The 15,427-nt window shown below is 40.5% G+C and overlaps 1 protein-coding gene across 4 annotated transcripts in view; it reads right to left on the bottom strand.

The window, feature by feature from the left end:
• The window catches only part of AQP9 (aquaporin 9), a 56,689-nt gene extending 43,498 nt beyond the window's left edge, over positions 1-13,191 (bottom strand). The window contains exon 1 of one of the 4 annotated variants that reach the window (XM_023558282.2): positions 12,682-13,191. In XM_023558282.2, the coding sequence (XP_023414050.1) occupies positions 12,682-12,792 (111 nt within the window). In that variant the 5' untranslated portion in view covers positions 12,793-13,191. Of the gene's footprint in view, positions 1-662; positions 681-754; positions 1,799-12,681 lie in introns of those variants that run through there. The other 3 variants (XM_023558285.2, XM_023558284.2, XM_003418393.3) reach the window with 3 other exon arrangements.
• Between the last annotated feature and the right edge of the window lie 2,236 nt (positions 13,192-15,427).

The raw sequence follows: 15,427 nt of genomic DNA on the forward strand, positions 1-15,427 counted from the left end.
CACCATGAGTCCAAATCAGCTCGACGGCAACGAGTTTTGTTTGGTTTTTGTATACACAGTTTTATCAGGATATTTGGACAAAGTTTTTAATTGGTTGACAATTATGTTAGAATACATGAATCTTATAAGACAGCGCTATGTATTCAACAATATCAAAGTTTAAATAGAAACCTTGCTCAACCAATTACAAGACATCACAAGATCTGTGAGCCATGGTTATAAGGCCTCGAGAGTTTTGGAAATAGGATATGTTTATTAATCTTCTATTATTTTTTGAAAGAGTAGGTTTTAAGTGGAAGTTTATGAATAGTGGAGCCAAGCCCTCTTTGGTTTTACTAAGCCTGATCACCTAGATACAATTACATAGAAAACAAACAAGCTTCTTTTAAAGGTTAGATTATATTTCAAAGCATAGCAATAGACATTAAAGGTTTTTTTTTTTTATGATTATATAGTACATACATACATTTCTTACGTTTAACAAGATAGTGCCATGGGTAAAAGAAATCTTTCCATTTTCATAAAGTAAAACTTGTAGTTTTATTTTACAGTATGAAGGTGTGGGGGCACAATTTGCTCGCACATTTTCCCTTAAAGCATTTGCTTTGCTTTTTCAGGTTCAATGAATTTAACAATCCCACCCCAGACCTGAAATTAGGTACCTCCTAGATGTGTGGAGTAGACTTCACTGCTGGGGTGTTTCAGCAATGAGGTTTTTCTCTTGGTTGTTATTTAGGTTTTAGAGGCGTCTTACCCTCCCAGCCCTTCACTCTGCGCTTATCTGGATCACAGGGCTGATGAGCAAGAGGAGTCAGCTTCTGTCTCATTCACATGCTCTCCTTCCTCTCTTGTCAAGTAACAAGAACATGTCGCAATGGACTTTATCACTCTGAAGAAAAACTAACCAAACCCACTTCTGGAAAGCAGAAAACAAGAATACTTCCCCCTTTGAAAGTCAATGAACACAGCAATTTTTTTTTTTTTTTTGGATGGGGGCTCAAAATTAAAACTCAGAGATCAAAACCTGGGTTCTCATTTGCTGAATCAAGTTTTCCTCCAGGAATCTCCAGCCCTTAGCTAAGTGACGCAGAACAAACTTTTCTCCAAGGTCCTTTGGAACTGTGAAATTTCTTAGACTAGTCCGGCCTTTCACATCCACTTTCAACAAAAGGAAGTTTTAGGAAAATACTACTTTAGCGGATACTTAAGTGTTTAAGAACTCAAATAGCACTAGCCTCATATGGAGGAAGTATGGAAACTCTTAGTCTTTCAGAGTGACACATCCCACTTTTGGAGAAAGGCATATATCTCACTTTGGTAGGTGCTTGCTTTCATCAAACTTCTTTTTTTCCTCAAACTTCTTTATAATAATCACTTTTGGTTGGCGGTAAACCTGGGGAACTCAGCAGAAGCAAATACAAACCTGTTCTAGAAGAATAATTCTTACCGCTCAGGTCACACAGGATTCACACAGGGAAAAATAATCCTCCCTGAAGGGTTTACAATACAAATTGACAAAATACATAAGAAAATGACCACTTAGGAGTGAGGGTCAGTAGATACAGCAAGCAGGATGATTCACTCCCCTAAAACTTGAGATAGTAAAACAATTCTAAAAAACACTATAAATATATCAGGTTTTCATGAATTAAAGAGAGAAAAGGAATAAATGACACGAGAAGAGAAAAAGAAAAGCAATTAAGGAAAAGCTGATGACTCAATAGAAGTTAGGAAAAGAGAAAAAAATAATAAAGACAAAGTGTGGTAAATACAAGATATAAAATAAGATGTTAGAATAAATCCAGTTATTTGTAACCACAACAGATATAAACGAATTAAGGCCATCATTTAACACAAAGAATGGATTTTAAAAATCAACTGTAAATTGTTTATAAGAGATACATCTAAAACTTAAGAACTCAGAAAGTTTGGAAAATGATACACTGGAAAAGTATTAACCAAAAGAAAGCCGGTGTGGTTATATTAACACCAAATAAGGCACATCTTAAGAGAAAGACACTGTTAGGGATAAAGGGGGCCATTAAAAACCATAAAAGCGATAATACTGCATCTGCCCACACCTAACAACGTAGCCTTGAGATATGAAGCAAAAATTAACAAAGCGCAAGTTTAAAGTCACAAACACACAAGCATAGAAGGACACACATCCCTCAGGAATTGAACAACTAGGCAACAAATTAATAAAAATACAGAAGATGTGGATAACAGAATTAGCAAACTTGATTTAAGGTTTATATAAATTACCCTCCACCCAATAATTAAAGAATGCATGCTCCTTTAAAGCACAAAAGAAACATTTACAAAAAATTGACCACGTGGTAAGCACGTCTCAATGAATAACAAAGGAATGATATCATCCAGGCCATTTTCACTGACCATGAGGAAATGAACTTAGATTAGATATTAATAACAAAAAGATAACTCTCCTCCATATTAATATATTTAGAATTTTTGAAGTACATTTCTAAAGATTTTGTGGATTAAAGAAAAATAAAGTCAGTGAAAACATTACCCATCAAGACTTGTAGGAAACATCTGAAGCAGTACTTTGAGAAAAATGTAGAGCTTTAAATACATGTAGTCAATTAAAAAGCACTCGATAAAGTACACTGGATTAAAAAAAAAAAAAAACAGGGTAAACCCAAAGAGAAAAGAAGTCCATAAGAAAGATTAGAGCAGAAATTAGTGATGTGGAAAACAAAGAAAACATGTTAAGAATTTAAAAGAAGACATAACCACAGGTATCACAGAGATTTCAAAAGCCATAAGGAAATACTATGAAAAATAAGAATTATTGCTTTTGAAACATTAATTTTGAAAGTATTAATAAGTTTGAAAACTACATTTGAAAACCCAGATGAAATACGATTTCCTAAAAAGAGTTATAAATAGACAAAATTGAATCAGAATAGAACATCTGAATTAAACCTATCAACTTTAAAGAGATAGTTCTCTCTCTCTTTCTCAATGCACACATGCCATGTAGTCTTCAAGAAACATATAACCCTCATTTTATACAAAGTGTTCAGAAGATATAAAAAGAAAGGAACTTATTTCATTTCCTGAGACTAATATAACTTTGATTAAAAAAATTACACAAGAACAACATAAGAAACAGAAATTATAGGCCAAATCCTAAATAGCGCTGCAAACAAACGGCTGCATGATTTATAAAAAACGCAAAACGTTGCCATTAGTCGATTCCGACTCAGAGCCATTCTATAGGACAGAGTAGAGCTGCCCCATAGGGTTAGATGGGAATTGATCCCAGGAATGCAAGGATAACTTAATCTATCAATGTCATTTACTCCATCGACAGATAAAAGAAAGCCCTGTATGTTCATCTCTATAGATGCAGAAAAGATGTTTGAAAATGTTGAGCAATCGTTCCCAATGAAAAGTTTTAGTAAATGAGGAATAGACGGTAATTTCTTTACTCAAATCAAGAGCCTCTATCAAAAATCTGTAGAAATTATCAAACTTTAAAGTGGCAGGCTAGAAATAAGACAAGAGTGTTCACAATTAAAGGTTCTATTAACAGTGTACTGGAGGGTTTAACCTGAATAATAAGGCAATAAGAAGAAAGTAAATATTTAAGCATTAGAAAGAAAGAAAATTAAACTCCTCATTACTCTCAGGAAAAAAAAAATATGTCTATCAGCACAGTCCAATAGACTATTTGGCAATGAGGAAAATGTTCTATATCTAAGTTAGCCAATTGTCAACAGAGCTATTGAGCACTCAAGTGTGGCTCGTGGGATTGAGGAACTAAATGTTTTATTTTATTTAAGTTTAAATTTAAGAAGCCACGTAAGACTGGTGGCTCTCATATTAGACAATGTTGGAGTCTATTCAGAATTTCCAAGATAGTCTATAAATTTACTTGGATTGATAAGAGAGATAAGCACCTTTAATATTCATAGATGGAAAGATTTAATGTCCATGTCAACGTTCTAAAGATGTCAGTTCTATCCAGAATAATACATAAATTCAGTGCAATTCCAATCAAAATCTCTATCAGGTAACTGTTGAGCTTGATGAACTGATCCTAAAAATCATGTGGAAAAATAAAGAACTGAAAAGAGCCAAGACAATATTGAAGAAAAATAATAAGGAAGAAAATATCAGGCAACAGAAAATACTTAGAGAGCAATTATAACTTAAGTAGATGGCACTGGCTCAGATTTAGATAAATAGCCCATGAAGCAGAGTAAAATCTAGACATAGAACCACATGTATGTGAGAACTTGTATATGACCGATAATCACCACAACTGGTAGAGATGGGATTATCTGGTTAAAAAATGGTAATAGGACTATTCTTCCAGACAAAGATAATAGAACCCTGCTTCGCATCATACACCAAAATAAATCATAGCGATTTAAAGACCTAAACAAGAAAGGCAAATATTAAACCTTAGTAACATAACATAAAATATCTTCAATGTCTAGATTTTAAATAAAATACTGATATCCTATAGCCAATAGCAAAAAAAAAACACCAAAAGAAAAATGTGCAGAGGATATGAATAGGCAATTTACAGTTGAGGAAACCTAAAGATTCGGTAACTGAATGAAAAGATGATTAACTTCAATATTAATTGAAGAAATGCAAACTGAAAGTGCAATGAAATTCTGTTTTCTATCCATAAAATGGACAAAAATATAAAAGGTAGATAATACCAAGAATTGGTGAGTTTGTGGGAAAATGGAAACATATGTTGTTGATGGGAGTACGAATTTGAAACCACTTTGCAGATCAATGTTCCAATACTCATACCCTAACCACCAAACTCACTGCTAGGTACACGCTCAAGAAACTCTTGAAAAGGTGTACAAGGAGATGTGGGAAAAGAAGTTCATGGCAGCAGTGTTGGTGAGTATGACAAACTGCAAACAACAAAACAGTTCATGAAGGGAATGGATAAATAAACCAGCTGTACTACACTATAGGAAACCCTGGTGCCGCAGTGGTTAAGCGCTACAGCTGCTAACCAAAGGATCAGCAGTTCGAATCCGCCAGGTGCCCCTTGGAAACTCTATGGGGCAGTTCTACTCTGTCCTATTGCGTTGCTAGGAGTCGGAATCGACTCAACGGCACTGGTTTAACTACACTATACACCAGTTCAGGTGAATGAACTGGGTCTACCCGTTGCTGTCGAATCAATTCTGACTCAGAGTGACCCTATAGGACAGAGTAGAACTGCCCCATAGGGTTTCCAAGGAGCGGCTGGTGGGTTTGAGCAGCAAAGCTCTTAACCACTGCACTACCAGGGCTCTAACATGTTCCCAAATTGATAAATCTCAAAAACATGTCTTTTAGGGAAAAACTCACATTATAGAAGATATGCAAGCTATGAGCCATGTGTGTACATTTTTTAATCATACAAAACAGCAACATATTGTTACATTCAACAATGGTAAAAGTTCAAAGGCATACGAGAGGATGGTACCTCAGCAGGTGAACAGATTCCAGAGAGGTTGGATTCTAATCCCAGCTCCACCACATTCCTGCTTGTGGGCAAGCAGCTTAACTGTGCTAAACCTTAATTTCCTCCTGTGTAAAACGAGAATAATTCCTTTACCTCATGAGATTTTTTTAAGGATTAAAGAGCACTTGGCGCGTAGGGTGCTCAATAAATGTTAACCCTTTTCGCCCTCTCTCGTCATCACCGATTTGAAGGGGGAGAACTGAGCGCCTTTGACCTTCCGTTTCAGGCCTCTTTACCTGCCCCTGATGTACCAGGTCAGGCACAGATGCAGACTCTTCAGTGTTTAGCTCTTCCACATGTTCAGGTTCTGAACCCTGGGCTTCCTTAAAGTGACAGGACACCCAAATACAAAAGTACAAGTCAACGAAGGACTGAGTACTGGACATAAGCTTAAGTAACAAGAAGCAGGTTGGATTAACCATGACAGTTTCTCTGATGTTCTGATGTGGTGGAAAGAGCATTTGACAGAATTCCGTGAGAGTGTGGGCATGGCTCTTCTCCCTCATCTGAAAGACTCAGGCCTTGATAACAGAGACCCCTTTATTCCCAAGCCAGTGTGTGAACCCGCAGACAAGCCATCCACAGCCAGAATGAGCCAGGTCCTGCTGAAAGCAGAGGCTTCCCTCCCATCACCTGCTGGCAAACTGACAGCTCTGGCTTCCTTGTGACTCCTGGTCCTGAGCCTCCCAGGTGTGGAGGGAGAGGAGGCTTTGCAATGGAATAAGCTAGCACCAAGCAGGGAGGAAACAGAGAAAGGGCAGGTGATCCACAAAGCAAGAGAGGGCAGTTATGGGTTTCTCGAGGCCCATGTCCCTGTGGGTCTTTTGCTCCTAAACCAGAAGGATGGTCTCAAGGAAAATCCAGAAAATAGAAGTGCTACAAGAAAACAGCACAATCCAGCCTGTCAGTCGTCTTCACCGGAGCCATGACAACATGGCTGAACTGCCTCAAAGCCCATGTTACAACATCTTTGAATACATTTGTAGGTAGTGGAAAGGTCCAAAACGATGCCGGCAGATCTTCTTTAAAACTTCCTGGCCATGAGCATGTCTGTTCTGTATAATCATCTTTTTCACACCTCAACTATCTACTACCTGGGCAGTTCAAATGGTTAAGCACTTGGCTGCTAACCCAAAGGTTGGTGGTTCGAGTCCACCAAGAGGCACCTTGGAAAAAAGTCCTGGTGATCTACTTTCAAAAAATTAGCCGCTGAACAAAGACCTTATGGAGCATGGCTCTACTCTGACACACATGGGGTCACCCTGAGTCAGATTTGACTTGATGGTAACTGGTTTTGTGTGTATGTGTGCATGCGTGTCTGTGTGTAGGGTTACTATGTAATGCATTTTAGACTATAAAATTAGTAAAAATTCTTTTGGGCTTTCATATGAAAGAGTCAGTTCTCATCAAATGATGGTATATTAGCAATGACTGGAATTAAGATACAGAGCCCAGCTCTTGCATTCTTAGGCTGGGTGACCTTGGGTGAGCCTCTTAATTATATTACACCTGTCTCCCCACCTGGGTGTATGGAGTTCATCACCTTCTCTCTGTCTCCCAGGGAAGATACAAAAATATACAAGAATCTAGATGAGAAAATACTCTGAGTTCGGGGAAGGAAAAGCGCAATGGAAACCCAGGGGCTAGTGTGCGTGTGAGGCAGGGAAATGGGCTCCCTGATTCAGAGGACACAATTGCATCAGCCTGTGCCTCGCTCCTCATCAATAACAAGAGTCAATGACATTGGCTCCACCCCATCTCATGGCATCCCGCCAGCACCTGGGATTCTAAATAACTTACCAGAGCAGAATTGTGCAGAATTCTGCCCTACAAAGTGGATGTCTCCTTTAACCTGGCTTATTTTTAAAAAAGAACCTTCTATTCTACTCTAAATGCTAAACATGTATTCTTTTGTTTCAAAAGCTCCCTGATAAGGAACAGACCGACTCCGAGATCTGAGCATACTTTGTAATGATGATTTTAAAGCCCCAGAATTCCTATAGCCACGTATCTGAGAACCCACCCAGAACGGAGTGATGTATTCTGTGACTCTGGTAAGGAAGGAAGCTGGTCATGAAGGGAGTCAGGAACAGATGTGAGAAACACTGGGCTGTATGAAATTTCTTACATACCGCCCACTTCCTTCCTTCCTTCTGCACTGCCTACGCTCCTATCCCTTCTGTATTCTGTGTCCCAGGCCTCGGCTCATTCAACTTCCCTTTCAGCGCACAGATCAAGGATATTACTCTTAGCAGAAGTATTTACATCTTTCATTCTTTGTGATGACAAAAGGTGAATCTCTAATGCAGAAGTCTGACAGCATGAGAAAGGGATATAGAGTTTCTCCACTCTACAAGTGGATGTACCTACTGAGAAGACCAGCCCTAGAAGGAGGCCATTCCATTATGGAAGAAATATGGCTGCTCCCTGGGTGGTTCACCTCAGCACCTTCAGGGAGATGAGCTCTGTACCAAAGAATCCTGAAAAGTTTGAAGAGAGAAGAGAGTATACGGAATAGTGAGGGGGGAACACAGCCCCATGAGAAATGACCACAGATCCTGGGAAGTTCAGTCCAAGGAAGAGGTCTTAATTCAACATACATTTACCAGTTGGTGTTGATTCCAACTCATGGCAACCGCATGTGTGTCAGAGTAGAACTGTGCTCCACAGGATTTTCAATAGCTGATTTTTCAGAAGTAGATCACCAGGCCTCTGGGTGGACTCAAACCTCTGAATCTTTAACCTTTTAGTTAGCAGTCAAGCTTATTAACTGTTTGCACCACCCAGGACTCCAGAACACACATTTATGGGGTCCCATTTATGTATGTGTGTAGCTCCGTGGCAGATGCTGCGGAAAGGTGCCTGGAAGATGACCAGGAAGAGACAAAGCAGCTATTTTCAGATACCAGAAGGACTGTCAAGTAGAAGAGGGAAAAGTTACTAAAAAGACAAAAAAGATCCAGCATTTAAAGAGCATTTCCTGTGTCAGGAAATTACATTTAATTTTTACTTAATTGTCACCAAAAATGCCATGAAGTGTTATCTCATTTTGAGAAAACTGAGACTCAAGAAGGTTTAACTGGTTGCCCAAGATTATAATGCAGTCAAGTACCATGGCAGGACAGGAGGTAGACAGTGTCAGTTCTCGGGAGTCTCTGTGTTAAAGCAGCTTCTACAGTTTGAATCCCCAGGCTGTGAGCCCAGGTGCAGGGGGCTGAAAAGTCTCCAATTCTTCTCCCCCGTTCGCCTCACGCCTGTCCACTTGCATTGAGCAGTTTTTTCTGCATCTGAGAAAGTGAAGATACTCGCTTTTTTACACCAAAGGGACTGGCCTCGGCAGCATGCTCACCAGTTAACCTTTTTAAGACCCAATTGTTTTCTGCTTTGGGTTTTTTTTTTTTTTTTTTTACCGTGTGTTTTCATTAATGGAAGCATGCTGAGTCATGGAGTGTGTTTAAATTTTTGGTTGATAATATGGATTTTGAAAAATATTATGTGAGAATACATAGTCATCACAAAACTCAGAGAGTTCTTGGGCACCATGATTGGTGGGTGCCCATCTTTCCCACTGTTCATGGGAGGTACGATTTATTGTGGGGTGCCTTCCGTTAGATTACATGGGGAACCTCATTTTCAAAATATCACATAAACACACACAAAAAACAAAACAACACCCACCAGGGCTCCCTAGCTATCACACAGAAAACCACAAATATGCTTACAAGGCTTATCTGGGCGTTACAAAAACCAAGAGACAAATCTTTTACTCAATCACACTTCCTGGACGCACTATCTATCTTTTAAGCCTGATATAGCCCAGCTATTTTGCTTCAATGAATGTTTCTTTCACCTTTCACTGTTATTCAAGTTCCCACTAGAGGGCAGCAAATACTTTTAGTGGAAAAAGTAGGATCCCAAAAGACCTGAGAGGTGGAAAATATGGGTGGGATACCATATGGCCCACAGGTCTTGAAACAGTTCTAAATTGGCATGTCCACAAGCAAATTAGATGCTAGGGAGATGCTGCAGCAGAGGGGGTCTGATTTATCACCTATCAAAGACATTGCCAAAAGTATTCTGGCAACGAGTGGGAAACTGTGTAGAAAGTATGGGCTCTAGAATTAGAAAGAATCCCAGCTTTAAGCTTTCTGGGTTTGGGGCCAATTACTTCATCTCTTTGAGCCCTCATTCCTCCAACTCTCTATGGTTAATATTAGATAGATGGGAAGTTAGCTGCCACCAAGCTGACTCCAACTCATGATGAACTTATATACAAAGAACAAGGTGTTGCCTGATCCTGAGTCACCCTCATAATCCGTGGCATGTCCAAGTCCATTGCTGCAGAAGTTGTTCCAATCCACTTCACCAAACAGTTCCTTCACCCTCACTGGCCCTTTACTTCACCAAACATAATGTCCTTCCCTAGTGATTGATCCCTCCTGATGACATGTCCAAAACTAGTGAGTGGGACAATGTTCTGTTGTAATCAATAACATTTTCATTGGCTAATTTTTGTAAGTAGATTTCCAGGCCTTTCTTCTCAGTCTGTTTTAGTCTGGAAGCTCTGTTAAAACTGTCCAGCATGGGTGACCCTGCTGGTATTTGAAATACTGGTGGCATAGCTTCTAGCATCACAGCAACACGCAAGCCACCAAATTGACAGGCAGATGGTGGGTGGGTGATAATAAAGCTTTCCTAATGCAGCTGTAAGAATTAAACAAATGTATCTAAAGAACCTAATAGGTGGTAGGTACTTAATACATGCTCTCTGCCCTTGTAGCTCCATGCTTCTAAACCTCTTCTCTCTGATAGGAAAGATGCGCCATAAGCATCCTCCCAGACACTAGCAAAGCTGGGAAGCTCTGCCTGTTCCAAGGCCTAAAAGGCCAAGTTGGAGCTAGTTCTTTAGCTTATGACTTATTATTGTTGTTGTTACTTATAATTTTACAAAGAATTTTTCAAGGGCCTTCTCTTCCCTTAATGTTATCAGTAGGCCTTATCAGTCATGTACACCTTGGCATGAATGAGTTTGAGATGTTTTCCCTAAAAGCAGTTTTGCAAAAAGAGAGAAAAATGGCACCAGACTCCCAGGGATGGGGGGTGGAGGGGGCGGGGGGGGTGGGGGGAGAAACCACCTTCACAAATTTGAAGGACTGATGAGTCTTGCGTATCCTCTGCCATGTCTTTAATGCCCCCCTTTCCCCTGTCCCCCCACCCCACCCCCATTTTAACGTTATGCAAAGCTTTTTGCTAGGATGCAAGAAAAAAAGGCATATTTTCCAAAGAAGTAGAAAGTTACACTTTTGAACAAACTATGTAGATTTACTGATTAAAAATTTATCCTGTTTGGGTAGAAACTTCTTGTTTACATGGCCACACAAGCCTCAACAAAATCTAAGACTGTAATCATGATTGCAGATTTCACCAGGGGCTTGCTGAGTCAGAATTGTCCTCATGGCAACTGGTTTTTTTTTTGGTTTGGTTTTTTTGTTTGGTTTGCTTAGAAAATAAATGTACCTTATAAATTTTTTTTTATAAATAGAAATGAAGCCTTTCAGGAAACCGTTGGCTTTAGTCAGGGCATACAAAGTGTAATTTTTCAACATATAATAATGAAGATGTTATTTCTTTAGCTCCCGCCTTGAACACTAGGGGCAAGACACTGCTAGTTGGACGAGCAGAATAGTGAATGGGGAAAATAGCCTTCTCCTTCTCAACTCGGAAGGGATGCAGTTATACAATAGGTTCTTGTTAAGAAATAAAGGGGTTTTTAACTTTTCAGGTTGCGAAAAGGATGTTGATTTCACTTCCTTCTTTTTGTTTTCTGCAAAGCACTGAGAACGGTAACCGAATTTGCTTCACTTTTTGGGATCACAGGTCATTGTGTGGCTGAAATCAATCTGTGGGGACAGCCATTCTCCTTTCGGGACTGGCTTGTTAAGTAACATGACGAAGGTTCTCCCGGTAAGCGATGAATGGTCTCAGAAGACTCATTGGCTTTTACTCTCTCTTTCCTCCTACCTACCCCACGTACACTGTGTGGGTGTGGATGGGCAAAGCATTAAGGGCTCACTGATAGGACAGGAGTCGAAGAAACTGTCCACAACTCCTTGAAAATATTTGAGCGAATCAGGAAAAAAGAAGCTCCCAGAAACCAGAAAACTTTCGACTCTCTGTTTTATACTAGCTCAATGCTACAAGTTCACATTAGTTTCTCCATCTTGCCTTAGATGCCACATTCTAAGCTTATTGCACATTCTTTGGAACTATTATACATTTACCCAAAACATAGAAATTTTAATGTATAAACTTTATGACCAATTCTTTATAACTTTAAGAAAAATGAAATTATTTATATCTGGGGTAGGGAAGCTCTGAGTTTTTTTTTTTAATAAGCAAGTTAAAACCAATAGTTGCCATATGACAATATAAGGCGTATAATTTTCTGTGCACAAATGGTCTGGCTCCAGCTAAGAATTCAGGATCCAAAGAAAGCTGGAACATACAGCAAGCCTGTGCCAGTTAAGAAAACTGAGCAGTCTCTTGTTCGTAGCCCAAGAGGTTCTTAGAAGCAGTCCTTCATTTAAACCTAGAGAGCTCTAATAACTGCCTAATTAGAGATCTTTAGAGATTAGCTTAAGTTAGATGGAAAAAAACAATGCAAAACCAAAGATGGGCAATTGCCCGATGTGCTATTTCTACCCAGTGCAATTTCTGATTTACCAAAAGTCAAGTGATCTGACAACACCATCTTTGCCAAGCACTTGTAGTAATGGGCTGTTTCTTGCCATCTGTATTTATTGACTACCAGTTGCTTGTGGGGAACAAGCAGGTTATAAACAATCCATCAATGAGAGAAATTTCAAATGACTGACTTTCGAATCACAAAAGCAATTTTAGAATGTGAGTAAATGTCTGAAATGAAGAAAGCACTTCACCCCTCCTCCTCCCACCCCCGGTTACCCTTTGCGGATAAATGCAGTGAGTACCTGAAAACCTAACATTGCGACCACCAACATAGCCAAGCAGCCTGGGAGTGACATATTGTTTCCTGAAAGAGATGAATCTAATAGCTAACTTCAAAACGAAACAGCAAAACTCTCCGCCGTGAGCTAGGCAGACAGGGAAGTGTTATTCTGTCAGAATTTAGGAAATCAGGAAATACTTACAATCATTATAAACGTGCCCAAGAACTCGGAGAGGGTTTCTTTAGCCAAGCTGCTCTTCAAGACCAGTTTCTGCTTGAAGCTCTTGCCCAGCTGTGCCTTCTCAGGCTGCATCTTGGGGCTTCTTGCAGGGCCACCCTCTCCACCAGTATCTGCTGGTTCTGGTCCTCGCCTTTGCTCGCACGTGGAAATGGCTATCTTGACCACTGCTGCCAGATTCCAGGAGATGTCTGGTGAGCGTCTGACAGTACAATCACTGTCCCAATTAGAGGCTGTGACTTAATCCTCTTCTGGTGAAACTGTTTTTCCCTGTTCTGCTGCTTGCTTGAATTAGTGAGTGAGACCTTGAAATCCCCAAAATGAACCTTCTTGTGCCCGATAGATTAATCATTACCTTTATCCTCAGGATATTTTTTCTCTCTTTTTTTTTCAAGAGATGAGAAAAGAGATGTTGTGCTGGTTGTGTTACCAAACCACAGCGATGGGCCCTCGTCCAGAAGAGATTTGCGTGTTACACAATTACAGGCCTCTGACTTTTTTTTTTTTTTTCTGGTCTGAAGTGGGTGGTTGGGTGTAGTTTGGAATCATCAAATCAAGTATGTATGTGTCTGGTGTAAACATCCTTTCCTAAACGAGTTTTCTAGTTTCTTGGAAACTAGAAAATACAAAGAAAACATAGATTTGTTGTTTTACAGGTTCAGTGATTTTTCTTCCAGGGTCATTTCAGTGTCTTCATGGCAGCATCCTGAGGGTGAGAAGAATCACTGAACTGACTCTAGAGGTGGAAGAATTAACCTATAATGAGACCATTGCCAAGCCTGTAGGACAGGATGGACATCGTCAGCGGAAGGTGGTTTGGGATCCAAGAATCAGCGAGACGGAGAAGGCAACTCCTTGAGTTGCGTGAAAGGTCTTCTGAAGAAGCATAACACTTCGAAAACCAAGTTACTTCTCTTCATTAGTTGTTGTTGTGAGTTGCCATGGAGTCGGTTCTGGCTCATGGAGACCCCACGTGTACAAAGCAAAACTACTCCACAGAGCTTTCAAGGCTGTGATCTTTCGGAAGCAGATCGCCAGGGCTGTCTTCTGAGGTGCCTCTGTGTGTGTTCAGACCACCAACCTTTCAGCTAGTAGTCAAGCGCTTAACTGTTTGCATGACCCAGGGACTCTCTTCTTCATTTACCAGGCCATATTTAGACAAAATACATAGAAAATAAATGACAGCAGCTTAAAACTTGTCAACTCAACTAGACAAGAAAGAGGGGGTAAATACACCTCACCACAGCTGTTAGGTTATACCACTCAGGTTTGATGAATTAACGTCCTCACAGGCAGCAAACTGTTCTTGGGGCTAGGTTCTTGTCATATCAAATATTCAAGCCATGTTTTCAAAGCTGGTTTGTCTGAAGAAATAGAATCCAGCAGTAGTATCTGAATACAAAGGCGGTCCCCTGGAGTTAGTACCCACCTGCCCCCTTCCTCTCAGCCCTCATACAGAGAAGCCGGCTCTGTTTCAGGCCTTCCCCTATCACTGCAGGAGGCTGCATTTCCAGCTGAGGAGGTTGGCAGGAAGGGAAGGTGGAGAGGATGTGGAGAAAACAGCTGCTGGGAGCCCATGGGCAAAAGGAGATGCCCAATCTGCAGGTGAGACTCAGGGTTTAAGCTTAGAGAAGTTGTGGCTTGCCCAAGGACAAGCAGCACAAAGCCAGGATAAGCATGCTACACATTGGCATTAACTCCTGCTTAAGTTATCCTAGACACCTTTATCCAGGAGAGCTACCTGTGCCCACACGTTGGCATTAACTCCTGCTTAAGTTATCCTGGACACCTCCATGCAGGATAGCTACCTATGACCATACTTTGGCATTAACTCTTACTTAAGTTATGGACAACTTCATCCAGGAGAGCTACCTGTGACCACACGTTGGCATTAACTCCTGCTTAAGTTATCCTGGACACCTTTATCCAGAAGAGCTACCCATGACCACACTTTCCCAAGTTCCAGTGGATGGACCAGAGAAACAGGCCTTTATTTCTGTGACTTCAAATAATACCGAAAAAGGGTGTTCCTTGTTCTCTCCATTCGCTCACCTGACAAATATTTATGGCATATGTATCACGTGCCAAGAACTGCACTTAGCAAAGGCACACAGAGTTCCCACCCTCCACAGACCTCAGAGTTCAGTGAGGAAGACAAACATCAGTGGAAGAACTACACATACAAAACTGTAGAATCACAACTGAGCTACACACTCTAAGGATGGGGCCATGTGTCAAAGACAGACCATAACAGCGGGTCTTCATCTTGTCAGACCGACCTCAGATGGCTTCTCCCAGAAGTCATGTCTGAACTGAGATGAGAAGGAAGAGTAGGGTTGGCTCTGTGAAGAGGTGAAGGATGGACAGAGGAGCAGGGACAGCATGGTGCCTTGCCTATCAAGGAATAAAAGAAACCCACTATGGCAGGAACACAACAGAGAGTCCTGGACAGAGCAGGAGAAAAATGTAGAACAGAATTCAAATTCACGTGAAAAGACGTCTTAACGGTCTGACAGAGACTGGAGGAACCCCCAAAACTATGGCCCCCAGACGCTCTGTTAACCCAGAACTGAAACCATTCCCAAAGTCCACTCTTCAGACAAAGATTAGACAGGACTCTAAAACAAAAAATTAATACATGTGAGGAATGTGCTTCTTAGTTCAATTGAATATATGAGACCAAATGGGCAGCTCCTGTCCAAAGGTAGGG

This window comes from Loxodonta africana, chromosome 13 (genome assembly GCF_030014295.1).
Source record: "Loxodonta africana isolate mLoxAfr1 chromosome 13, mLoxAfr1.hap2, whole genome shotgun sequence".
In the NCBI taxonomy this organism is placed as follows: Eukaryota; Metazoa; Chordata; class Mammalia; order Proboscidea; family Elephantidae; genus Loxodonta; species Loxodonta africana.